The 23,378-nt window shown below is 45.1% G+C and overlaps 4 protein-coding genes across 5 annotated transcripts; all 4 read right to left on the bottom strand.

The window, feature by feature from the left end:
- Nucleotides 1-30: 30 nt before the first annotated feature.
- On the bottom strand, nt 31-1,374 carry LOC6504823 (farnesol dehydrogenase). Its single transcript, XM_001966364.4, has 2 exons — nt 780-1,374; nt 31-479 (listed from the first exon to the last, which is right to left on the bottom strand). Exons 1-2 carry the CDS (start codon nt 1,356-1,358, stop codon nt 312-314), a joined length of 747 nt encoding a protein of 248 aa, XP_001966400.1. The 5' UTR covers nt 1,359-1,374; the 3' UTR covers nt 31-311.
- Nucleotides 1,375-8,192: 6,818 nt separating this feature from the next.
- On the bottom strand, nt 8,193-14,045 carry LOC6504822 (protein stoned-B). The gene is made up of 7 exons (XM_001966363.4): nt 13,903-14,045; nt 12,161-13,840; nt 10,844-12,101; nt 10,530-10,781; nt 10,290-10,471; nt 10,006-10,216; nt 8,193-9,939 (listed from the first exon to the last, which is right to left on the bottom strand). Exons 1-7 carry the CDS (start codon nt 14,012-14,014, stop codon nt 9,792-9,794), a joined length of 3,843 nt encoding a protein of 1,280 aa, XP_001966399.1. The 5' UTR covers nt 14,015-14,045; the 3' UTR covers nt 8,193-9,791.
- A 47-nt stretch (nt 14,046-14,092) lies between these two features.
- On the bottom strand, nt 14,093-18,692 carry LOC6504821 (protein stoned-A). Of its 2 annotated transcripts, none has more exons than XM_014904334.3 (3): nt 18,586-18,692; nt 15,475-16,824; nt 14,093-15,399 (listed from the first exon to the last, which is right to left on the bottom strand). In XM_014904334.3, the coding sequence occupies exons 2-3, from the start codon at nt 16,793-16,795 to the stop codon at nt 14,093-14,095; spliced, it is 2,628 nt and encodes an 875-aa protein (XP_014759820.1). In that variant the 5' UTR covers nt 16,796-16,824; nt 18,586-18,692. The 2 variants fall into 2 exon arrangements, with proteins under 2 accessions (XP_014759820.1, XP_014759821.1); XM_014904335.3 differs by lacking the exon at nt 18,586-18,692 and adding an exon at nt 18,274-18,411.
- A 1,077-nt stretch (nt 18,693-19,769) lies between these two features.
- On the bottom strand, nt 19,770-22,686 carry LOC6504820 (alpha-(1,3)-fucosyltransferase C). Its single transcript, XM_001966361.4, has 3 exons — nt 22,277-22,686; nt 21,014-21,845; nt 19,770-20,746 (listed from the first exon to the last, which is right to left on the bottom strand). The coding sequence occupies exons 1-3, from the start codon at nt 22,383-22,385 to the stop codon at nt 20,272-20,274; spliced, it is 1,416 nt and encodes a 471-aa protein (XP_001966397.2). The 5' UTR covers nt 22,386-22,686; the 3' UTR covers nt 19,770-20,271.
- Nucleotides 22,687-23,378: the final 692 nt, after the last annotated feature.

Genomic DNA, 23,378 nt, shown 5'->3' with positions numbered 1-23,378 from the left:
AAACAGTTTATAAATAAATTTAGAAAAGAATCCGATATGATCTGCCTCTCTTTATTGGATGATATTTTTTAGGCAAATAAATAGGCATATTTTTAAGGCCATTCCTCTTAAAAACTATAAGTTAAAAATTAAAAATAGTTATACAATTTCTTTCAGTGCCCTTAGCCCTTTTCCAGTTGCAGAAATTATTCAGTTCATAAGTGTACTTGGCCTCAAGAACCAGTGTGTCGTAATGTTTTAAAAATTCACAAAAAAAAAAGAAATGGCAAGTGCGAGGTGTCCTTTTGATGTCCTTCGGCCTTTTGTTCTGCCTAGAAGGGCTCACCCATGGGCTTGATGGTCAGCTCGTGCACCTGAACATGCGGGGGCGTGGCCAGGACATACATAATCGCACTTGCCACATCCTCGGCCTGCAGCATGGGCAGCGTTTTGTAGGCCTGCGGCACCAGTTCCGTGTCCACTAGTCCAGGACTGATGCTCTGAGGGAATAGGGTATTATTAGACAGTATTTTTTATGATATCTACTTTTATCTATTTTTGGAACAAAATCATTAAAACTAGAGATCGTTAAAATAACTATTAAGCTTTGATATTTTGTTACCTTAATGGTTTTTAGTTTATGATGGAAAATAATGGAAAGAAATTAATCCATGTCCTTATTTGTGAGTTAAAAGGCTTTAAAAAATTCCTAAAAAATCGACAACCTCTTAAAACTATGGTGAGTATTAGAAGTCTATCCAGAAGTCTATTTATGAGAAGAAACCCCAATAAATACCCACCGTAACCTTAACCTTCGTTTTGAAATCCCTCATCTCCTGCCGGAAGAGCTCTGTGAGGGCCGTGAGGGCGTGTTTGGTGGCAGGATATATGTTGAGCTCCTGCTGGCTCCCGGGAAGCGGATTGAAGAGATAATGACCCACGATACTATTGATAAGCACTACATGACCTGGGACCTTCCGCTCCCTTAGGGATTCGAAGGCCCTCTGGGTGCACTGGACCACGCCCATGACATTTGTCTGCAGGACTTGCTGGACAATGTCCAGGGGCATGGTGAGCAGCTGTCCACCGGATAGCTTTCCGGCATTATTCACCAGGATGTCCACACCACCCAGATGATCTCTGATCGAATCGAAAGTAGAATTGACGGCCTCCACGTCCGTGACATCACAATGCCGGATGTGGAGACGCTGCCGTTGCTCCTCCTCGGGCAGATCCTGACGCAGCTGCTCCAGCCGATCCAGACGACGGGCCAGAGCCACCACCACCACTCCGGCGGATACGAGTTTCCGGGTAAGCTCTGCTCCGATTCCCGAACTAGCTCCAGTGACGACTGCCACGCGATTCGTCCAACGCTCCATGGCTAAATGAAATCCCCAAGAGCTCTGGAAACGATCGAAAGCTATCCGATCTTAGACACTAGACGGGTTTAGTACACGGTAAGAAAATTCTAGGTTTAAGGGGATTTTATATGAATATATTGGATTTATTTTAATTTATTTGTAAGCTAGTTGGTCTTTAAAAATTAATAAGTTCTTTGAAAGATTTTTGTAGAGAGTTCCCAAAGATAATAACAGATCTATTAGGTATAACTTAATTTTTCTCAGTGTTGATTTTTTCACCTGGCTCATATTCCATTACCTAATCCCATAAACCGCAGATTGTGGGGATCTAATTACCAATAAGCAGTACTACTCGAAGACCACAAAAGTGACACTGGATATTAGAAACTCAGGTGGTTGAGAGGTTTTCGTGGGTGATGTATTCCACTCCTATACCCTATATCCAGATAAACTATCTTATATATATTTTTGTATAATAAAGCCTATAATTTATTTTGGCTTTGTTGGAGCCTGAAAGCCTGTGAAATATTTGAGCCATATTTGAGGCATTTGGCCTTTGGCGGCATCAATCAGTGTTTTTGGCAAATGTGGAAACAAAACAAAGCACTTGCAATCATAAATAAATTTTGCTACCTGATTGAATCTATGAATTGGGAAATTATATATAACTTAAGGTGGACATAGTTCTTAATTTATATTTTATAAAAAAATGTCAGAAAAATAAATACATAAATTATGTTATATGAAAATAAGTTTGAGGGCAAACTTTGATCTTCACTTTCTTTAAATTATAATCCCTTTAACCCTTAATTTCTTAATTGATAGAAGTGCCACCTTAATAAAGATTTAACCCACATACCCTGGCATATATAATATATAAAAATGTTGTATTTGGGTGCTTCGGGGCAATTTTTGTCGTAAGTTGTTTGCTTTTTCTTTCCCCTTGAATGGCTAAATCGAAGTTGTATGAAGAGAAGCCCGTAATGAAATATTGACGGGTCGTATTCGCAACTTTGTCGCAGCTGCAAGCTCAAGCCCAGCAAACAAAAACAACAACATCAACAATAAAAACAAAAAAAATATCACAAACAAAAAAAAAAATGAAAGGGAAGAAGAAAAAAAAAAACTTAAGAAAAACAACAAGCCCAACAGCTGCACAAAAGTTTTTCCTTTGAAATATAAATAAAAATCAATTTGGACGCATTTTACAGCGACGAAACTCAAATATCGAAGATGGTTGACGGTATCAGGGGGTAGGGGTGGAGGCAGGAGGTTCTTTAAGGGGGTGGTGCCATTCACCCACCTTGGCAAGCAAATGCCGGCAATAGTTAACAAATGCCGTTTAAAGGACAACCTGGAGGGAGCTGCTATTTACACAATAAAAAATTTATTTATTTAATCAATTTTTAAGAGTTTTTATAATTTTAAACACAAAAATAAAATGAGTACAAAATTATTTAAACTTAACACTTTTTTTAACTGTTAAAATAAACATTTTGAAACTCATTTTTTGGCCAAACTTTTTAGAAAACCTTTCTTTTGTAATATCTCTCTTTTAATATTTAAAAGCTTAATTTTAAGGGTCTTAGTTTTATAAATATTTTATTTATAAGATAGACTAATTAATTTGTATTTTTTATAAAATAAAATTTAACTTTTGAAACCCTTTTTCTATTAAAACTTCAAAGACTAATTCTCATTGGCTTTTAGAGAAATATCAATGATTTGTTTCTAAGTACAAGTATGTTCAGTATTTTTTTTTTTAAATCAACAAATTGCTTCTAAATTATATTTTTTATAAATTCTAACACTTTCTTTAACTATTTTCTAAATGAAAAATTAAATTTTTAATAATAATTTCCAAGCCTCTACTTTTTTAAAAGAAATACCTTCCCTAGAATTAATTTTTTTGGTGGAGCGATTTTCGTCAAGGGATTTGACGCTTCCAAGGGGTGCCAGCTCTCTCAGTTCCCATGTCCCGAGTCCTGGGTCCTTGGTCCTTAGACCCGAATCCTGGCTGTAGGTGGCTGGATGGCAGTTGCCTGCCACCTAGTGCCTAGGTCCTGGGCACACGTGCTATTTGCTCACGTGTTTATGGAAATTGAGCAACGTATTTCGAGTGGAGCGTCAGCTCAAAGCGCCGTTTGTTTGCCGAGACGAGTCGAAAGAAAAATGCGCATGAAAATTCCACTGATTACGTATTTGCCAAGGAGTAGGCAAGGACTAGGCACAACCAGGAGCAGGAGCTGGTAAAAGGACTGAGAAAGACCCAAAGACAGGAGCAAACAAGGCAAAGTGGGTGCCGCAAACTTTTCGGCAAACAAGGATCTATTAGTCGCATTAGACTCGCCAGGATGCGCTGTGCCTTCCCCTTGGATTTCCGTTTACCACCGCCTCCCTCCCTCCCTCCCTCTCTCGCCATCCAGCAAGTTCCTATCCGGAGAGCTAGTATCCTGGGCATCCCTGGTGTCCTTAGAGTCCCTGGCATCCTGCAAATGCATTTGCGCCAGTGGTCAGAGTTCAATGCATATGCACATGCAAATTGGAAAAAGGATAAAGGGGAACTGCTAAAAAGGAAAAACTGTTAAAGGATAGAGGCCAAATCAGAAAGTGAGGAAAAGCATAAGGAAAATCAAAGGACAGGAAAAGAAAAGAGACTTTTCCAGGGACTAGGGCAGAATGTTTAAAAACTTTTAAATTTTTGTTCAAAAAGGCGAGGGGCAGAGATTTTTATTTAATTTTATTTGGTTATGTAAAAATCTAAAAAAAAATAATTAAAATAGAAATATGTCTTAAGGTTTGAATAAACTAATTTTAAGATAATTTATAGTATTTTTTTTTAAGGAAATATATTAAAAGAAGATAAAACAAGAGGAGTAGAGTTTCCTAAAAATACGATATCGGTACTTTCCTTGTAACTTTCTAAACTTTAAGTTTATAAAAATAACAAACACTTAAATAAAAAAGGAATACCAAACCTCCTAAACAACTAATTTTGGTACTTAAATAAAGGATAGTATTCAATATAATTTAGTATCCTCTTGTTAGTCTCAAAAATTTCAAAGGACTCTATGGTTTCTCTATAAATTGTATTTAAAAGTGCCCTATTTGGTTTAAATTATATACTCGTTGTTGTTGCATTGAAAAGCAGCTGCTGCTGTGATGTTGCTCTGTATCCTTGATCCCTGAAAGTCCTGCAGCACTTGGAGGTCCTGGCATTCTTGTGGTAGTTATGGCAGTGGCTGCCGCCGTGCCTTTGGCCATAATTCAAATTTGCAGTTTTCTATGCTAATTCGTAGTGATATCGCCGAACAGGAAGGTCCTTCAAGGACCTGCCTGTATATGGATGTGGATGTATGTGTGTATGTGTGTATGAGGGTGTGTGGTGGAAATTTATGCAGCCCTGGTTGGATGTCTGGATGGCTGTTTGAATGGGCACATATGTGGAGGGATACGGGACAAAAGGAAAAGGGTTATTCCAAAATTCAAATTTGGAAAACGAAAATACGACGAAATAGGAAATACAGGATGCACAGGATACACTGGATACGGGATACGGGATACTGGATGGTTTGAGGCATCCACAGAAGGCGACAAGTGAAATGTGGAGGAACAACGCGACATTTTGGCCATTTGCATTTGGCCTTAGCTTTTTAGCCAGGAGCCCTTCGGCCCCAGCTGTTTTCATTATGCCAATTTGTCTTGGACCCAGGTCCTTTTCGCTCCTTTTCGTCCTTTGCATAATTATGTAAGCAGCTGGCAGCTGGCAGCATTCAGCAGTCAGCCGGCAGGCGGCAGTCGACATCCTTTCGGATTCAGGCCATTCGGGTATGTTCTGGATGGTTTATGCGTTGGCGTCCCATTTGGATTTTATGGCCAAATAGCAGGTGTTTCGGCCAACACTTTGCCCGGCAACTCGACCAGAAACCCGGAACATCTGAGCCACTTTGCCATTTTGTGTGTGTTATGGCCGCCTATAAACTGGCCAAAAATAAAAAAAAAACTTAAAAAATAACCACAATTCCCCCCCAAGGAACTTGCAACAATGTCACTGTTGCAACTCACATTGTAGCAGAGTTTCTTAAACAAAAAAATAAAATGATTGATTTGATTTTAATGTTTGTTAAAAATTTATTCTCATCCAGTAATTAGTTGTTGGGATTGGCTTTCGGCCAAAACGGATATCCTGGTATCCTTTTCAGCTTAGTTTCAGTTTCGCTTTATGACGGCTGCTTCCGTTTTCCATTCGCTGGCCAGGATCCAAGGATAATGCCACAAAAATTTCTCCTAATTTATTGCCAAAAAAAATAGAGATAGCTTCTAATTCCAGTTATCCTTACATTAAATTTGTAATTTAAATTTCAGGGAAAAGGGAAACTGTCAGTCAAACGTTGGCAATATTATTCAATAACTTGGCCAACACCCTCGGGCAAAAAAAAAAGGAGGAAGGAAAAAGCCAGATGTCAGAATCTCATATTCGTAAACAAGTTGATTTCAATTCGGCAGCTTGTGTCATTTATTCAGCTCATTTATTGATTCATATTTGTGGCAGCAGGAGACACGTGTTTGCCGCCAGGATCTGCCACATACTCGCTGCCATCGAAGGATATAACAAAGGACCCGAGACGTGCAGGACCAATGCTCAAGTGGCCAGAGGAGTGCATGGAAAGAAAAATGCTTCTAAAGGATAATAGTTTCAAGGACAATTATTATGATTTCTTATCCACTTTTTAATAAAAAAAAATTATTACTCCTCAGCCTAGTCTCTTTAATAATTTTTTGATGGATCATTCTTTATTTTTTTCAGTGTCTTGATAGAACTGCCAGATGGCGGTCAGATCTTGCTGGCATCAATTTGCTGACAGGATATTTTCATCACGTGTCCGAGCGAGGATGGGCGGCAAGGATTCAGGATTTCAGGATTCAGAATTGAGGAAGCAAACTCATTAGGCCGAAAACAGGTGCCACTACACAAAAAGAGTCCTGTATGAAAAAGGCCAACCAGAAATATGTAAGGAGAAAAATTAGAAAAGGACTAAGGACGACTGAGAGGGTGGCAAGGATAAAGGGGAAGGGTAGGGAAGCTAAGGCGTGGCACGATTTGAATGGCTGAGGAAAAGAATCAGATTTATTTGACTGCCTGAGCTCTGTGGCTTACACTCCGGCCACTCAAAAGCCAGTCACGTCAGCCGCTGCTGCTCCTTGCTGCTTCCTCCCCCAGGACATCCCCCAGGATACAGAACCCCTTGCCATGCCCCCGAAAAAAAGAAATGAAAGAAAAGAAGCAACCAAGGAGCTAAGTGGCATAACACAAAACACAGCGCAAAAGTTGAACATAATATTTTATGAGGACTTCATGGCCAAATCTCCGCTCTGCACATGTGTGCCCTGTATGTCCTGATTGCAGCAGTCCTGGCTCTCGGCTACCAGCTACCAGCTACCAGCTCCTAGCTCCAGGATTCAAGATTCAGGACTCTAGATGCGGAATACTGGTTTCTATATCTCGGATCCTGGCTAATGATAAATGGCCTGAAACGGCGCGGTCGGAAGGAGTAAGCCGGGGGAGGGCAGGGCATGTGTATCAAATTATGGCCAAGTAGTAATAAAATGTTGCAAAAAGACATCCTGCAACTGCAACAGTGGCAGAGGCAACTCTTCGTGATAAATGAAGCCAAGGGCAAACCCACATTGGGTCACCGAGTTGTTCCAAAAGCCCCCAGGCCCCATGCCACATGTGGCAAGTTGTCTTCCAAGTTTCTGGCCAAAAAAAAATAAATGTATTGACTTTAATTTTAAACTCTATTTAGATAAGACTTTTTTTGTGAATTTTTTTAAGCGAGAGATTTTACAAATAAACCGATTCTCTGTTTATAATTCCTGTCTTTAAGAACTTTATCAGAAAAAAATTAATAAAAAAATATTTATTTAAGCTAAGTTAAAAATATTTCATAAAAATCTATATACTTTGACTATAAATTTAATAGATTTTGATGGAAAATAGACAGCAGTTATAAAAAATATATAAGCCTGAAAGTAGAACCTTTACAAAAGAAGTTATTTTTGGGACAGCTATTCCTCATATTTAATAATAATATAAAATAAGATTTAAAGTAAAAAAATTTATACAAAACTACTGTACAAATTAGGTTGAAAATTAATTTTAATGAATTACTTTCAGGAAGACTAAAATCTGGCCTTTAGAAGAGAAATAAGCAAACCCTTAAGTACCGGGTATCATTATACGAACCAATAAGCCTTTTCTTTTTCATAGAAACTCTATATTATTTTAAAAATTGTCAAAAAAAATAAAAGCCCTTTTAAACCTCCCATAAGTGAACAGCAAACACATTTTATTTAATATTTGTCATTTCAATATTTATTTTCTCATTTGACTAGGTAATGTTTCCATCGTAATGCGTTTGTTTTTTGGTTTGGTTTGTTCGGTTCATAATAATTCATTATATTGTATTTAGTTGATCGGATAATACCATTTTCGCATATTTGTATAATAGCGCCAGCCCCGGCCCCCCGGCAGGCTATATCTGGCTCGATCCGGAACCAGATCGGCCCAGATGCCCCCAGATCGGCAGGGGCCGTCGACTAGTGTATAATTAATATATATTTTTGTATATATATATATAATATATAACATGTGAGAGTGTTTCTGTTCTGTTTGCTGCTGGGGTTTCTGTTTATCTTCATTTTGTTTTAATGTACATAGAATACATAATATGTTGTAGACGATATATAATAGTTATGTAGAATTAAACATAAATAATGTAACATACAATATAATATAATATAATAATAATAATAATATATATATAATATATGATGAAGGGCTTCTTAGGGATACAATATACATAATTTACTATTATCATTAAATCGTGATTCCATCTAGAGTCGTATATATCTGAATGATTTTGAGGAATGGATTTTGAATGGGCCATTTTCAATACTTTAATTTATATATTTTTTTTGTATTTATTTTTTTTTGGTTTTTTAAGGAAATCGAACAGAGGCAAGCGGGGGAGGGCGGGGGGATCATAGAATATATTTTCATTTAACACTCAATTAACAAATCTATTTATGCAATTCTTGTCTAGTAAACTCAATCCATCAATCAATCAATTAATCAATCAATCAATACATCTGGCATATATGTAGTTATGAAATATTTTTCATTTCGTTTTTATTTTTGTTTAAGTTTTTTAGCTTTTAGTTTTAATGTTTTTTTTTATTTATTTTTAGTTTCTTGCTTCAACAAAGTATGATTCTTCTATTTTGTTTTGTTTTGTTTTTTTTGTTAAATGTTTTTCTTAATTTCTTTACCATAGATTTGAATATAATTTAATTTGATTCACAACAATAACATTTGAATATGCATTTCCGTTTCCGTTTCCGTTTTTTCGTTTTTTCGTTTCCGTTTCCGGTTTCATGAACTCTTTCTCTAAAGTTATTTTTTAAATCAAATGGTATACGTAAAGCTTACAGTGTAGCTGATGGATAGCATAGTTTTCCAGAAATTCCAGTTTGTTTTTTTTTTTTTGGTTTTTCGTCAAGTGTAGTTTAGTTAAGTAAGTAGTTATTTTCTTGCAGTGTATGTGTGTGTGTGTGCGTTGCCCTCCAGTTGAGCTTCTTTTCTTTTTGGGTTTTAAGTTGTAAGATATTAGTTGATTTTTTTTTTTTTGGGGGGGTTGGGGGGAAACAACGGCAGCACTCGATGAAATTGCTTTTCATTGCTTACATCAGACTACATCCGATTACGTAATAATACATCAGAGAATATATATATGTTATGTGTTATGTATATGTATGGGTTTTCACTTTACGTACTGAGTCGGAGTCTGAGTCGGAGTCTGAGTCTGATATTGATTAACTTTAACGTGATTTAATGGCTAGAAGTAACGCAGTTTCGTGGTATCTTCTCTGAAAGGACCTTCGCTGGCTTGTCATGATCCTTGCCCCCGGCATCCTTGCATCCTTTGTCTTCTTTGGCTTTTTACACTGTCCTCCTGCTGGCTCTGGTGCTCCTTCTTCTCCTTTAGATCCTGCTAGTTGGATACTTGCTTCTCCTGCTCCTGATCCTTGCTCCTGATCCTTGCTCCTGCCGCCCTTAACTTTATTGTCAACTAATCTTTACCTAACTCTCTCTCTCTCTCTCTCTGATTTGTGTCTTTTTTTGCGAAAAAAAAGCGATGAACACGCTGCCCAAGGAGAGGGGCTAAGGGCTAAGGGCTAAAGGCTAGAGGGGATAAATGGCATCAGACGCACATGAAAATATATATATATATATATGTATATATTATTTAGACCCAGACATATCTAATATAGTTTTTTGTTTTTTTTGTTTTTTTTTTGTATATATAACAAGAACGATTTGGATTAACCATGCTGGGGGGAGGAATATCTACAGAAAGCCCGGATCCTGGCCAAAGGATACTAGCCAGATTAGTTGGTGTCCGTGTCAGAGTCGCTGGGCGGGACGGGAGAGGCAACCGGCTTGCTGCTGGCCGAGCTGGTTGTCTCCTCCCGGATGGGCCGGGTTGCCGCCAGATACGCGTTCGTGGACTCGCCGTGCGTGGTCTCGATGCCAACCCTGGAACAGAAAAGGAGTTGGAGTTATGGATTAGGGATCACTTTCAAGAGAAAAGATAATACTCACTTGTACTCGTGTCGTGCCAAATAGCGGACATACTTCTCCGGCGGCTCATCGGCGTCCGAATCCTGGACACTCACGGAGCGCACGGTGGTATGCGAGACCTGCGTGGCGGGCATCGTAAATTCCACGAATGCGTACGGCGCCAGTTCGCTGGGTATCTGATCGTAGGAGGTGAGGGCCATCCGGCAGACCAGCTGGTGAGTGGTATAGGCTCCTGCAAGAAGGACAAACACAAGTTATCCTTGATCTCTCTCAAGGATAATAGACAAACTCCTAAGCAAACTCACCCTGACCCTCCTTGGGCAGTCGAGGACACCGCCAGACAATGGCGCGATGATGATGCTCGTACTTGGCCTGTCCGGATGTGACTTCAATGAGGGACTCCTGCAGGGTGTCCACTGCTCCCAGGATCCTTTCGATGCCCTTGATCTTACCCGTTCGTCGATGGGCCGACTTCACCGAACCATATCTTTAAAAAAAGGGATACAAAAATTACAAAAAGGACATGTAAGAAGGACAAAACGCACCTAAAGTGCTTCTCCACACGGAACAGATAGATCCAGCACTCGGGTATGGGGAAGCGCACCGACACATCCTCGCAGGGTATCTGGCCCAGCTTGCGGGAAGTGAAGCCCGGCACCAGGATATCGGCCCGGAGCTCCACCTTGTTCCCAGTTACGCACCAGGTGGCCTTCAGCTGGAGCGGAAGTTCACGATTCTTGGGCGGACGAACGCGGAAGCGCAGCAATTCAATGTAGTTGGCATCAGGTGGTTGGAATCTGTCGAGGATTGGACAGGATTATGGGACTATTTCAATGAGAAGTAAGGAATTAATACTCACTTGATGGTACGCGTTCGCTCGTACTCCTGCTGATTGACGACGCTGTGGAACTCGACGGCTTCCAAACGGATCCACTCCTCGGTGGCCACTGGGATGATGTCGTGCCGACCCACCACCTCCTTGCCCTGGCGCCACATATCGTTGACGCCCAGCTCGATGGTCGGCATGCCGGTGAGGAAGGCCAGGAAGAACAGACGCACACGGGCGATCTGCTTGAGGATCTTGCCCTCACTATCCTGCTCCACGGTTATCTCATCCACGGCCGTCACCTGGACCTCCTCCATTTTGTAGGTGAGTGCCCGTTCCCTCAGGGCTGGCAGCTTGAAGAGCGCCTCCTCGATGCAGACGGAGAACTGTTTCATGTCCTCGTAGTTCATCGAGCCGATCTTGAAGAGCTGCGACGACTGGGGGGCATGCTCGACGGGCAGGCCCAGTTTCTTGAGATCGCTGCCGAACTCCTTGACGCCCTCGTAGTCGCCGGCGATGGCGTATTGTGCGAACTTGGTCAGCTTGTTGGTTATCCGCTCGGCCTTGGTCACCTGGCCGGGCCGGACGCCGGGCCGTTCCTTGTAGAATATGTACTGCAGCTTCATCGTGAAGATCTTCCCAAACTGATCGTACTGCTGGGCCCCGATCTCCGACACCGAGTAGGACGGCTGGAGGGGCAGCTCCTGGAACGGTTGCTTATCGCCCGCCTGGTTGAGCAACTGCACCACCGGCACATCGTTCTGCACCACCAGACGGACAAAGATCTTCTTCCAGAATCGCTGGCCGGTGATCTTCTTCTTGTTCGGCTGTCGGAGCTGCATCTCCCATCCGGGACCGATGTAGTGCAGCCTGGGGAACTCCTCCAGCGGCTGGGACACATCCTCGTCGTACAGCGGCGTCTGTGGTGTGTCCTGGGAGTCGGTTCGCTTCATCGGAGTCTCGCCCGCCGGCGGTGGTGCTGGCGCCGGGAAACCGCTCACATCCTCAAAGGGATTCACGGTGGCCGGCGGCGATGTAGTGGCCTGATTGGAGATCCTGGCTGGGGGTGGTGGTGGTGCCAGTTGCGGGGCCACGCCACCCACACCCTCCGCCTTGGGGCGGATCACGACACTGAACTCCTTGTCCACGGACTCCACGGAATCGGCACGGGCGGGCGCCTGCATCGAGTAGAAGTCGTCGTCCTCGTTGCCGAAGCCATCGTCCGCCGAGTTGGCATCTCCGAAGGCATTGGCCGAGATCGTGGCAGACCCGAAGGCACTGTCGCCCCAGGCTGAAAGAGAAGGGAGCTCTGGGATTAGAATATCCTGAGGATGGGGGTCCTTCACTTACCATCTCCGCCCGTGGGCGTTATAGCGCCAGATCCTCCAAAACCGTCCAGGATACTGATGTTGTCCTTCTTCACGGAATCGAATTTGGCCGAGAAGGCATCGAACTCGTCCGGCTCGGCGGCGAATATGTTGGTCACATAGCTGGGCGCCACCGGGGGCTCCACCGCCGGTTCCGGCTCTGCTTCCGCCTCCGGTTCCGGGTCGTCCACCGCAAAGATGTTGCCCACCACCGGCACGGGCGCGAAACTGGGCTCGTCCTCCTCCTCGGGACTGGCGAAGGGATTGGCGGACAGCTGGCCACTCGCCACGGGCGCGAAATCGAGTCCGGTGTCCATTTGCTCGGGCTCTGGCTCCAGTTCCGGTTCCGGCTCGATGGCTAGCTCCACTGGCTCGGCCACTGGTTCGATTTCCGGAGCCACCTCCGTCGGCGGACTCTCCGGCTTGGTTTCGCTTGGTTCCGGTTCCGGCTGCCGCACCACCTCTACCGGCTCCTCGTCCTCGTCATCGGACCTGGGCAGGTCCTCCACTGTGGTGATTTCAATGTCCGGCGTGGGTGCTCTCTGGCGGTTGGTGGCATCCTGGGGAGCGGCCATGTGATTCGACTGCCGGTCCTTCACGGTGGCCGCCTGGGGCTGGGAGGTGATGTCGTGGGTGCTCTCGTCCGGCCGGGTGAGCAGGGAGCTGAAGATGGGCTCCTCCCTGACCGGTTCCGGCTCGGCCTCCGCATCCGTTTCGGACTCCAGCTTCTCCGGCGGCGTCACCGGCAGATCATCGTTCAGCAGATCCGGTTTCGGAGCCACCACCGGCTGTGGTGCCGGCTGCTCGAACAGACTGAGAATGTCCTCCTTGGTCTTGGGCGGTGGCGGCTTCGCCGGCTTGCTGGAGGTGCTGAACATGTCCAGCAGATCATCGGCATCCGCCGAGGCGGCAGCAGGAGCGGGAGCAGGAGCGGGAGGATTGGCGGGCACTGCGGCCGGCGGCGGAGGACGCTGGGGCGGCATATGGCCGGCCGGGGGAGTGGGACGTGGCGGTGCTGGGCGTGGCGGTGGCGGGCGGGGCGGCTGCTTGGCCGGTGAGGCGGGCATGGGCGTGGCACCCTGCAAGCTGGGCACCGCCGTCGGCACCGCAAACGGATTATCCAACGGATTGGGAGGCGGAACTGCCGCTCCCGTTACTCCGCTGATCAGGTCCACCTCCTGGATGTGGGCACTGGAACCGCTGTCCACGGAGACGTCCAGCAGATCGGCCAGCCCGGAATCGGGTGTGGGACTGGGCGAGTGGAGGTCCCGCATGGAGACGGGACTGGGCGATCGGGTGGCCGGTATCCGGCCCAGTAGCTCCGAACTGGTCTCCTCCAGCTGGCTGGAGACGGTGCTGATCAAATCCTGGGTACTTTGTGGCGGTGCCTGGGGGCGTGGCGGCGGCGGGTGGGGATGTGGGTGTGGGTGTGGGTGTGGGTGTGGGTGTGGCGGCTGTTGCTGGGACTTCTTGCCCTCGCCGTCCTCCTCCTCGGCACCGGACTTCAGGCTGAGAGCATCGTCCTCCGCCTCGATGGTGGTGCCGAAGAAGCTCATCGCCGGATCCAGATCGTTGATGGGAGCAGCGTCCGGTTCCACTTCCGCTTCCGGTTCGAGATCATCGCCGCCAAAGGCAAAGGGATTCGAGGCTCCTGCCCCAGCTCCTGAAACGGATATAAATTTTAAATATTTTAAGATTTAAGATTTATTTTTAAGAGCCACCCACCTGCCCCGAAGGGATTATCGGATGCCTCCTCCGGCTCTGATTGCATCAGGAAGGGATTGGCGGCCATATCGCCGCCATCCAAGTCGTCGTCCATCAAGAAGGGATTAGCCATGATGTCTGTTTATGTTTTTTTTAGCTGTCTGGTTACTTGTTTTTAAGATTTAGTTGCTTAACTTTTTTTAATAATAACTTAGCGCTCGATCAGTTCACTTTCGAGCAGTTTGATTTCCGTCTCCCCTGGTCCTAGATTCTCCGCAATGGAGGTGTCGAACGGATCGATCTCCGGGGCGGGCACTGCCGGCTTGGCGTGCGTCGATGGTGTCAGTACCTTGTCGCCCAGTCCCAGCTCCTGGGCGTCGCTCAGCACGTCGAGGACGTCGGTGACTGTTGGCTTTGCGGTTTCCGGCAGCAGTTCGTTCTCCAGCAGCTTCAGTTCCGTCTCTCCTGGCCGGAGATTGGCGGCAATCGATGTATCGAACGGATCGATATCCTCCTCGGAATCGCCAGCACCACCGCCGGCTGAGTTCGTTAGCTTCTTGCGCTCCTGGGCCGGGGTCAGGACCTTAATATCAATATTCTCCTCAACGGCCAGTAGCACTTCCGCCGGCACTGGAGTGGGCGGGGCACGGGGATCGAAATCCGGATCGGAGAGACTGTGCCGTAGGGTCGTCGACTCCTTGATGAGATCGTTTTCAATGTGCTTCAGTTCGATGTCGCTGAGCTTCGCCTCCGGCACGTACGACGTGTCAAAAGGATCAACGTCCTCGGTGTCCTTCTCTTCGATCGACTTACTCACTGGAGCGTAGTACGGAGTTAGTGGCTTCTTGTTGGCACCGGCCTCATTACCCACACCGAGTAGATCCGGAGCTGGCACCAGGAATCCCACACTCTTGGCCTGGATGTTCAGACTCAGCGAGGACTTCCGGCGAGCGGCGTCGAATTCCGGTTCCGGTTGGATCTGATCGACCTTAACCTTCGCGGGTTCAGTGGCAGCAACTGGAGGAGGGGCGTTGTCCTGGTCGTCGGCCCGGGGATCGAAATCCGGATCGCTGAGCGAGTGCTTCAGACCACCGCCGGACTCGTTCAACAGTTCCCGCTCCAGGAATCGCAGTTCCGTGGCCTTGGGCTGCACCAAAGCCGTTACCGCCGATGTATCAAAAGGATCAAAGTCCTCCGGCTCCTGGTCGACGCTCAAAGTGGGCGCCAAGGGGGCGGGCACCACCTTAGTGAGATCGGTGGCACTACCAGCCAGAAGATCTCTCGCTGGCGCCGCTAGCGATGCTCCTGTACCGAAGGATGCGTCCTCGTCGGCACGGGGATCAAAGTCGTCGTCCTCCTCGAGTACGGTGGTCTTCTTGATCACCTGCTCGGCGTAGTTGGTGTTGAAGGGATCGTCGTCGGGGTTCTCCTCCTCGTCGTCGGAGACGTAGATGGCACCGGGTACAATGTGAGGTCCTGTGGCAGGACGAACTGGCGGTGGTGGACGCTTGGGTTTTCCTTAAAAAAAAAAGAGAGAGAGAAGGAAAAGGTTATGGATTTCCAGGATCTTTCCACTACTTCCGGTTAGCTCACCTGTTTCCGGTTCCGGTTCCGGCTCGAACTCCGCCCAACTGGCTTCGGCAAAGGCTTCTGTGGGCAACTCCGCCGGCGGCAGGATCACCTGACTTACGATGGTCACCTCCTCCCTTTTGGTCAGAGACTCGGCAGCTAATTCGGCAAACTCGTCGTCCTCCTCGTCCTTGAGGGCATCGAACTCGGATAGATCGGGTATGGGTCCTAGTCCCAGCTCCTCCTCCTCACCCCCGTCCTGCTCAGCTCCGTCGTCCTGCTCCTTGGGCTTCGGTAGGAGATGCAAGTGCAGGGAGACACTGAGATCGATGGGTGCCGCCGATTCCGGCAATTCCTCGTCAAGATCGTCGAGGAGATTGTGCTGCGGCTCGGTGGCAACAAGGAGATCCGCGTCCGGATCGGCTAACTCGACACTCTCGCTGAGGAGTAGATTCTGGATGCCCTTACGGAGTTTTCGCTTCGGATTCGCTAAGGCGACGGCGTGATCCCGATCTACGCGACCGGAAAGGACCTCTACGGCTGCACCAAGGCTGACTAGCTTCTTGTTGCCCTTGGCCCGGTCGGCGCCGACTATGACCTTCTCGGCGTAGGCGGTATCAAAGGGATCCGGCCCGTCGTCCGGCTGGAGGATGGGCGAATCGGGTACTACGGCTAACTGGAGTTCACCACTGGTTATCGCCTCGATGTAGTCGGTGGCGAAGATATCATCGACCTCGTCGTCGTCACCGGCCTCGTCCTCGGACTCGGATAGCTGGACAACCGCCTCGGCTAACTTATCGCGCTGCGCCTCGATCTGGGCCAGACGCTGTCGCTCCTTCTCGAGTCGCTCAGCCTCGAGGCGGGCGGCCTCCTCCTCCTCCTGTTTCTTCTTCTCGGCGGCGGAGGGTAGACGCTGATAGAAGGACTCCTTCTTGATCCGATCTAGCTCGTCCTGGGTCTTGTGAAGGATGCTATCGACACCGGAGGTGAGAGCCTTAAATTTGGCCCATTCCTCGTCGTTGGCACCGGAAGTATCCGCTTGATCCGCGCCGGTGGCTTGTTCAGGTCCTGCTCCTGTTCCTGTTGCGGAACCAGAACCGGAACCGGAACCGGATGTCGACGCTACAGGCTGGTGTTGGTGATGGTGCTGAGATGTACCGGATGTGGAGCAATCAACGTCTGATGCCGCACCGTCGGATTCACCGGCGTCCGATTTGATGGCCGCCGCCTCCTGTTTGGCCTTAAGATCGCGCTTATACTGCTCGAGCTCCTCCTCGGTGAAGAGCTCCTGATCCTTTTTCGACTTCTTCTTTTTCTTTTTTAGACCCTTTGGTAGCTTAAGCATTATCTAATTGCGGAGACATCGAGATCGGTCTGCAAATAGGGTTGTGGGAGTCACTGGGAGTCGCACTTTTCTGGCATCTACGTAGGACTTTTATTTTTCTATTTTTCTATTTTGTTTTTTTTTTTTGGATTTTCTATCTGGATATCGGGGATTATATATGGTATATCTATAGGTTGGATGGTACTGTTATTTGGTGGAGCGGAGGTAGGATTATGTAAGAAACGAAAACGAAATCAAAACCGGCTCTATATATTATAAAATATCTATAAAAAATACGGGTTTTTTTTAAGCTTATTTTTAATAAATATTTAACGAATACTACTTAATTCTAAAACTATTAACTCACTTTTTTTTCATTGCTTATTTCTTATTTAATTATATTATCTACAAATGTGGTGGAAGTATTTTATTTTTATTTGAGATTTTAAGTGTTAAGGCGAAAATCCCGATGAAAGATGGCATGAGAGTGAAGAAGAAAAAAGAAAGTCCATACATACATACATCATAGCTCTGTCCCGCTTCCACTCAATTGTGTACCTATGCATAAACTTTAGCCCCAAAAAAGCTTTTGGAGCGAGTAGAGCTCTCTCGCTCTCTCTCTCCCACTATCGTGGTATGGCGTGAAAGCTCTGTTTCTGTTGGGGGGAAAGGAGCGGAAATGTGTGCGCCTGCCCCAAGAAGTAGGCAACGATATATTTATTCTTTTCGGAGATAACTTTTATTTACAATTTGCAATTCAAATTTTTTGCAATTTTATGCATTTTTCTTGTCTCTAGTTGTTAGTTTTTAGGGTGGACTTTATTAGAATTATAATCTTTTAAAAATTATTAGTTTAATAGATAGTTTTTTTTTAAGAAATAGGCTGTTGAAAGCTCTTCTAGGCCGTTTTTATGCCATAGCCCCATCCTCTTTAATGTATAAACTTGGCTAAAGGCCAAAGTAAAAGTTATTTGATCTTGATTTTTGATTTTTGAAGGACGAAATAGATACTTTTTCTTGTAGGTGGATGATATCCTAACCTCCCACCACCTCCCACTATTCAACAAATAACGGGGCAGTAGTACCTTTGAATCTTCTTCTTCTAGCTTCTTTTCCTTTAAGCGATACTTTTGTTGTTTTTGTTGTTGTTGCTTTTTTGAGGGGCGAAAAATCGATGATTCAGAGACACACTTTTTGGCCAAAGTGTAAGCGAGATAGAGCAAGATTTTGCAAGAAGAAGAAAAGCACCCACGCACACTCACTCACACACACACACACACAGACACACATACACAGAGGATGGATACAGAGGCCACGAGTTTTCCCGATTATTTTCATATATATTCTTTTTTCTTTTGATTGGCCAAGAAAATTAATCTTTTATCTAGAATCTATCCATTTTCACTTGAAACGAACAATAAAAAATAACTGTAATAATGTGCTTTCTTTTTCGCAATTTGTTTATTTTACCGTTACTCATGGGAAATTATGCAACTTACGTCTCACTCTTGCGCACTTTTATCTCGAAAGAGAACCTCAACTCGACATGGCCAGAAAAAAAAAGGAAATGGAAACCGTTACACTCGGTTTTTCCGTTTATTTTCCACTTTTTCTTTTCTATTCTTATTTTCTTTTTCTCCTTTCTTTTACTTTTTTTGGGAAGGATTAAAACGAAGAAATGAAGAAAATTATTTATAATTAATAAATAACGATAAAGTTTATAGATTCTAACGGTCTTTTTCGGTTTTTCTTTGAAGTAGATTTTAGCGTTCGCTACGCCTTCGTAATTCTCGTATTATTTGTCGGTTTACCTCTGATTTGAACTATCGGGAAATCTAGCACAGAATGAATAAAATGTCATGAAATTCCATAGGAAGTGCTTTTTGCTAGCAGCGACGCCGACAGAGACGCGGCAGAGCGGTTATCCTTCAAAAGCTTTATGCATAAAGCTTGGCCGAAAGCACTTTTTCCGCTTTAGCCTCTCGCCCAGCTGACGCACGCCTATCGCCATCCTGTTCCTCCTGCGGGATATTTATAGCTCCAAAAGCTTTGGCTCCCCCGCGAAAGTGAGAGAGTGCGACTACAGGCGAGAGAGGGAGAACGAGGCCGAATCGATGCCCGCTGGCACAAAAACAATGCTCGCTGTCATCTACGTCACAGCGGCATTTGACACTTGACATTTCGAACGCTTTTGGCCGCGCATGCTCAGTCCCATCCAGGGACTCGCACTCAGCCCTGGATGCCGTTACTCGCTACTCGCTGCCACTGAAATTCAAAAGCACACGGCTCCAAAGTGACACTTTGATGACGATTGACGGGGATTTGGGTTACAAATCCTCAAGGCTAAAGGATAGCAGCAGGATAAGATACAGAAATCGTTTCCACACATATGGGAAATCCAAAAAAGTTTCAAGGATTTTTACAAGGACGAGAATCGGATGCAATTTGGTCAAGAAATAGCCAATAGCCCAGTGGGTTACAAGGGGAAAAGCCAGATTTTAAAGGGGTCTCCCCAGGAAAATGATAAAAAAAAATAGAAAAAATATTTTGTTCCCAGAGTTTGATGCGGATCGATGGGGAATCGATCCACAAAGCGATTAGGGTATTCCCCGCAAGAATCGGATGAGAATTGACCGAGATATGGCCTTCCCAGGGGGCTATGGGCCCAAAATCCACATTTTGAAGGGGTCTCCCCAGGAAAATGATGAAAAAATATTTTGTTGCCAGGTTTTGATGCAGATCGATGGGGAATCGATCCACAAATCGAATAAGGTATTCCCCGCAAGAATCGGGTGAGAATTGGCCGAGATATGGCCTTCCCAGGGGGCTATGGGCCCAAAATCCACATTTTGAAGGGGTCTCCCCAGGAAAATGATGAAAAAATATTTTGTTGCCAGGTTTTGATGCAGATCGATGAGGAATCGATCCACAAATCGATTAAGGTATTCCCCGCGAGAATCGGCAAAGAACTGACAAAGATATAAACATTTCACTCTTCAGAATTAAAATTAAGGCACTTTTGTGTTTAATTAGTTTTAAAAAAAATGCACACTTATTCCTGAGTCTTAAATATTAATTAAATAACATCAATATGGTTTTAGGGGCTGAGGTCAGTGTTCCATGCCCAGTATCCAGGCCTTTCCCGATAAATCCGATCTAAATCTAGGCGGACTAACAGGTGTGTGTGGGTTGTGACTTATTTTTTGGCGATAAAGATCGTAATTAAGAGCCGGGCAAGTGAGTCACTGGAGCACATTAGACCGATTTTCACATACATATTTCATGGGCTGGTGCGGCACTATCTTATCGGGCGGATACTTAACACAAATATCGGGGATTGGTTGTCGATTTGACATGTCACCTAGGTGGGACCTAGGTATGTTTCCGCTTTTTTGTGGTTTTTTCGTGGCCATAAACCCAAAAATAAAACGAAAACAAACAATCCCCAAGAGGATAGAGAGAAATTCAGACCATTTTCCCGGCAGAGGCAGGCCATTTCACTCGGTTTGGTGGGCAGCTCTCCTAAAGCTATCTCTTTCCAATTGAATGCGACTCTGCAGCCGGCAACTGTTGAACCACCAGGACTGTATGTCGCCGTACACCTGCGACTTGTACTTGAAGGCGGGGTCATGCAGCCGGGCGCACAGGTCACAGAACGGTGATTTGCTGGCCAAACTATAGTGCTCCCGCCACCAAAAGTAGCTAACATACTCCGCCGGATCCCCGCCCACATAGTCCATGTGGAGGGCCAAGTCGGCCACTGTCTCGAACTGATTGGCATCGATGTAGGAATGTGGTGGCAGTATCCTGGAGTAGTCCGCTCCGCCAAACACCACGGGTATGATGTTACGCCGTAGTGCAGAGTACAACTTCTCCGTCACATAGTCATCGCAGATGGAGTTCTCAAAAGCCAAATAGAAGAGGTAGTCCGTGTCCAGCATCTCATCACAATAGGGATCTCCGCGAGCGCAACTGGAATTTGGGCATTTTTTTTTAGTTTTTATTTGAAGTTTTTAAGAAATTGTAGAGTTTTATGTGATTTTTAAAAGAAAAGGTCTCTAAAAAATCTTAATTTTTTATGAAATCTGATAGTAGCAACCTTAAGGAGTTAAGGACAAAAGCGGAAAGTTTACAAAAAAGTACATAATGTCCTTAAGACTTAAGAAAGATAATTTTCAAAATCTACAAACTTTTAAAATGCGAAGACCTTAGGAAATATTTTTCAAAAAAAAAACCCACCTGAGAGTTCCGCACTTTCCGTAAATATCCACCGTAAAGTATTCCTTTAGTTTCTCCGCCAGGACCTCTCGCCCCGACAGCGTCTCGCAATGGGAAACAAACCAGGCAGCGGTCTTAGTCTTTCCCGGCCACAGATCCCAAATCTCCGTATTATTAAAGCCACTTGGTGGTTTCCGCCAATGTGGATGAGGACTAGGAGCCACCACATTACCCGTTTCGGTGTCCACCACCTGGCCGTAGGGCCAGACGATGTCCGAGTCCAGGCGATAGGTCATCGTCAGGTTGTAGAAACCGATCTCGTCGTCCAGCCGGTGCTTGGTCTCGCCGGGTGGCTCCATCAAAGCGAAGACATAGGCCTGGTGAGGACTCCGTGGGGAGGGAACTGGTTCGAAAATGGAATACATTTCGGCGGCGTGGAAGACAATGGCATCGTACATGTCCAGACTGGGCAGGTAGTCGTGCTTGTTGCTCAGTTCGCAGGTGTAGACAGGACACTGGAGCTCATCACGCAGCTCCTGCGGACCCAGAGTGTCCCAGGATAGTTTCCAGCGCGGATCCCCAAAGAATTTGTTCCAGATGAGAATGGTGCGTGTCCTGGAACTGGAGGTGGGATGTTCCTTCAGATGTTCGCGCAAGATCATGTACTGATTGAGGATCGGGGAGCGGGAGACCCGGTGGACGATTATGAGTGTCCCAGCTAGCAGGAACAGGAGCAAGAGCAGCGGGACCCGGGACCCGCTGAGCAACCGATTCGATCGAACAGCCATCGACATGTGCCCGGGACGGTCAGATAACGGCCGCCCGTCGCTCTTGCAGCTACAGTGATGACTGGCTAGAAAGGAAATATGTATTAATAGTTATATTTTGTTTTTATTTATGTTTTTTTCGGCTATATTGGTTTTTTTTTATTTTTTAAATATTTTTAAGGTCGATTTTTCCAGTTTATACTTAAATTAAAAATTCTATTAAAGTTTATCTATTTTTGTTAACATTTTGGGTCTTTTTTAATTAACTTAATTAAGAGTTCTTTAAGAAAACTATAGAAATGTCAAATTAAATAAAATTTATAGATATGTAGAGTCTTTTCGGAAGACAATAATAGTTTCTTAAATTTTTTTTTTTAAATAATATATTATTAATATAATAATTATATATTCTTTATTAGTTTATTCTAACTAAGCTTCAGTGAATAATTTTTAAATAAATGAAAAATAAAGCTCTATAAATAAAGAAAATCATATAGTAAACAGTCTCAGTACTCACCTTTCCTTGGCAGCCAGTCTCCACTGTAATCATAGTTTGTGGAGAAAGGTGCGAGGGCGATAAGACCGGGCATTATTGATTGCCCGGCCGATAAGTTCGGGAAACTCATAATTCCAACTCACTCTCCTAGCAAGTTGGGTAAATAAAGTGATGGCCAGATTAATCGGGCGCAGCGATAAGGCTGCCTACCTGCCACATAGTACTCCTCCACCTCCAGGGACTCCTCCTCCTCCTAGGACTCCCCTTCCTTCTAGTCCTCCTGTTGCTCCATAATTAGTACCATTATATGACCAAGGAGTGGGTGATATCCAGACATCGTTTCAGTGTCCAGGTTAGTAAGGTAAACATCAGCACAAAGCCGCATACCAGGAAGCTCCTGACCAGGTTCAGCAATAGCTTCATGCTCCGGCCGCCAATGAAAACCAAATAAAAGTTGGCCTATGAAAATTGTGGGAAATTTTTGATGGAAAAATTGCAAAATCAAAAAAAAAAAAAGTAGTGGAAGGAAGGAGAAATTTCCACATACCCTGTGGAAAAATGAACAGGTGAGAAAAGGCGCACTTGACGCGACAACTTTGTTTGCTTTTCTCCAACTGCCTGGGACTTTGTGGCTTTCCTGGCTTTCGTGGCTTTCAATGTTGACCAATTTTCCATAGTTTCCCCCCCCTCGTCTAATTGCAGTGGTGCAGAGAAATCTCCATCAATTATCCTAATGCATATTCCCCCGATGTCCTGCCATCAGAATTAATGGCACATTGTCATGAAAGCGCCGCCGCCACCGACAATCACTCAGAGCTTGGAGCTCTCAAAACACACACATTACAAGCGAACAACAAACAGAATAACAAATACACTGAAAAATAATGCGGTGGACGAAATGAGCCATCATTAAAGTTAAGTGGAGTGGGCCAATAATTATCATTCAATTGGGGGAATAGGGGGTATCCAACCAAACACTACAGAACTAATCATACAGCGATGGTGTTGAAGTGATCGATCAATTTCGGGGATTAGGAACCAAAACAAGAGCTTAAGGGGATTTAGAATATATATTATAATGTTAAATAGTACCAGCTATTGTTTTTAATTAAATATAATAATA

This window comes from Drosophila ananassae, chromosome XL, assembly GCF_017639315.1.
Source record: "Drosophila ananassae strain 14024-0371.13 chromosome XL, ASM1763931v2, whole genome shotgun sequence".
In the NCBI taxonomy this organism is placed as follows: domain Eukaryota; kingdom Metazoa; phylum Arthropoda; class Insecta; order Diptera; family Drosophilidae; genus Drosophila; species Drosophila ananassae.
Note: the sequence above shows the minus strand (reverse complement) of the source record. Positions and strands in the feature narration are given on the sequence as shown.

What these genes read in the sequence shown, in the direction of transcription:
- LOC6504823 (XM_001966364.4), bottom strand. Translation starts at nt 1,358, where the DNA reads ATGGAGCGTTGGACGAATCGCGTGGCAGTCGTCACTGGAGCTAGTTCG. An exon ending in AAACGAAGGTTAAGGTTACG is followed by an intron (nt 480 to 779) that starts GTGGGTATTTAT and finishes CTATTCCCTCAG; the next exon opens with AGCATCAGTCCTGGACTAGT.
- LOC6504822 (XM_001966363.4), bottom strand. Translation starts at nt 14,014, where the DNA reads ATGGCTAATCCCTTCTTGATGGACGACGACTTGGATGGCGGCGATATG. An exon ending in AACGCCCACGGGCGGAGATG is followed by an intron (nt 12,102 to 12,160) that starts GTAAGTGAAGGA and finishes CTTCTCTTTCAG; the next exon opens with CCTGGGGCGACAGTGCCTTC. An exon ending in TTGGCACGACACGAGTACAA is followed by an intron (nt 9,940 to 10,005) that starts GTGAGTATTATC and finishes TTTCTGTTCCAG; the next exon opens with GGTTGGCATCGAGACCACGC.
- LOC6504821 (XM_014904334.3), bottom strand. Translation starts at nt 16,795, where the DNA reads ATGCTTAAGCTACCAAAGGGTCTAAAAAAGAAAAAGAAGAAGTCGAAA. An exon ending in GGAACCGGAACCGGAAACAG is followed by an intron (nt 15,400 to 15,474) that starts GTGAGCTAACCG and finishes TTTTTTTTTAAG; the next exon opens with GAAAACCCAAGCGTCCACCA.
- LOC6504820 (XM_001966361.4), bottom strand. Translation starts at nt 22,385, where the DNA reads ATGAGTTTCCCGAACTTATCGGCCGGGCAATCAATAATGCCCGGTCTT. An exon ending in AGACTGGCTGCCAAGGAAAG is followed by an intron (nt 21,846 to 22,276) that starts GTGAGTACTGAG and finishes TTTCCTTTCTAG; the next exon opens with CCAGTCATCACTGTAGCTGC. An exon ending in GGAAAGTGCGGAACTCTCAG is followed by an intron (nt 20,747 to 21,013) that starts GTGGGTTTTTTT and finishes CCCAAATTCCAG; the next exon opens with TTGCGCTCGCGGAGATCCCT.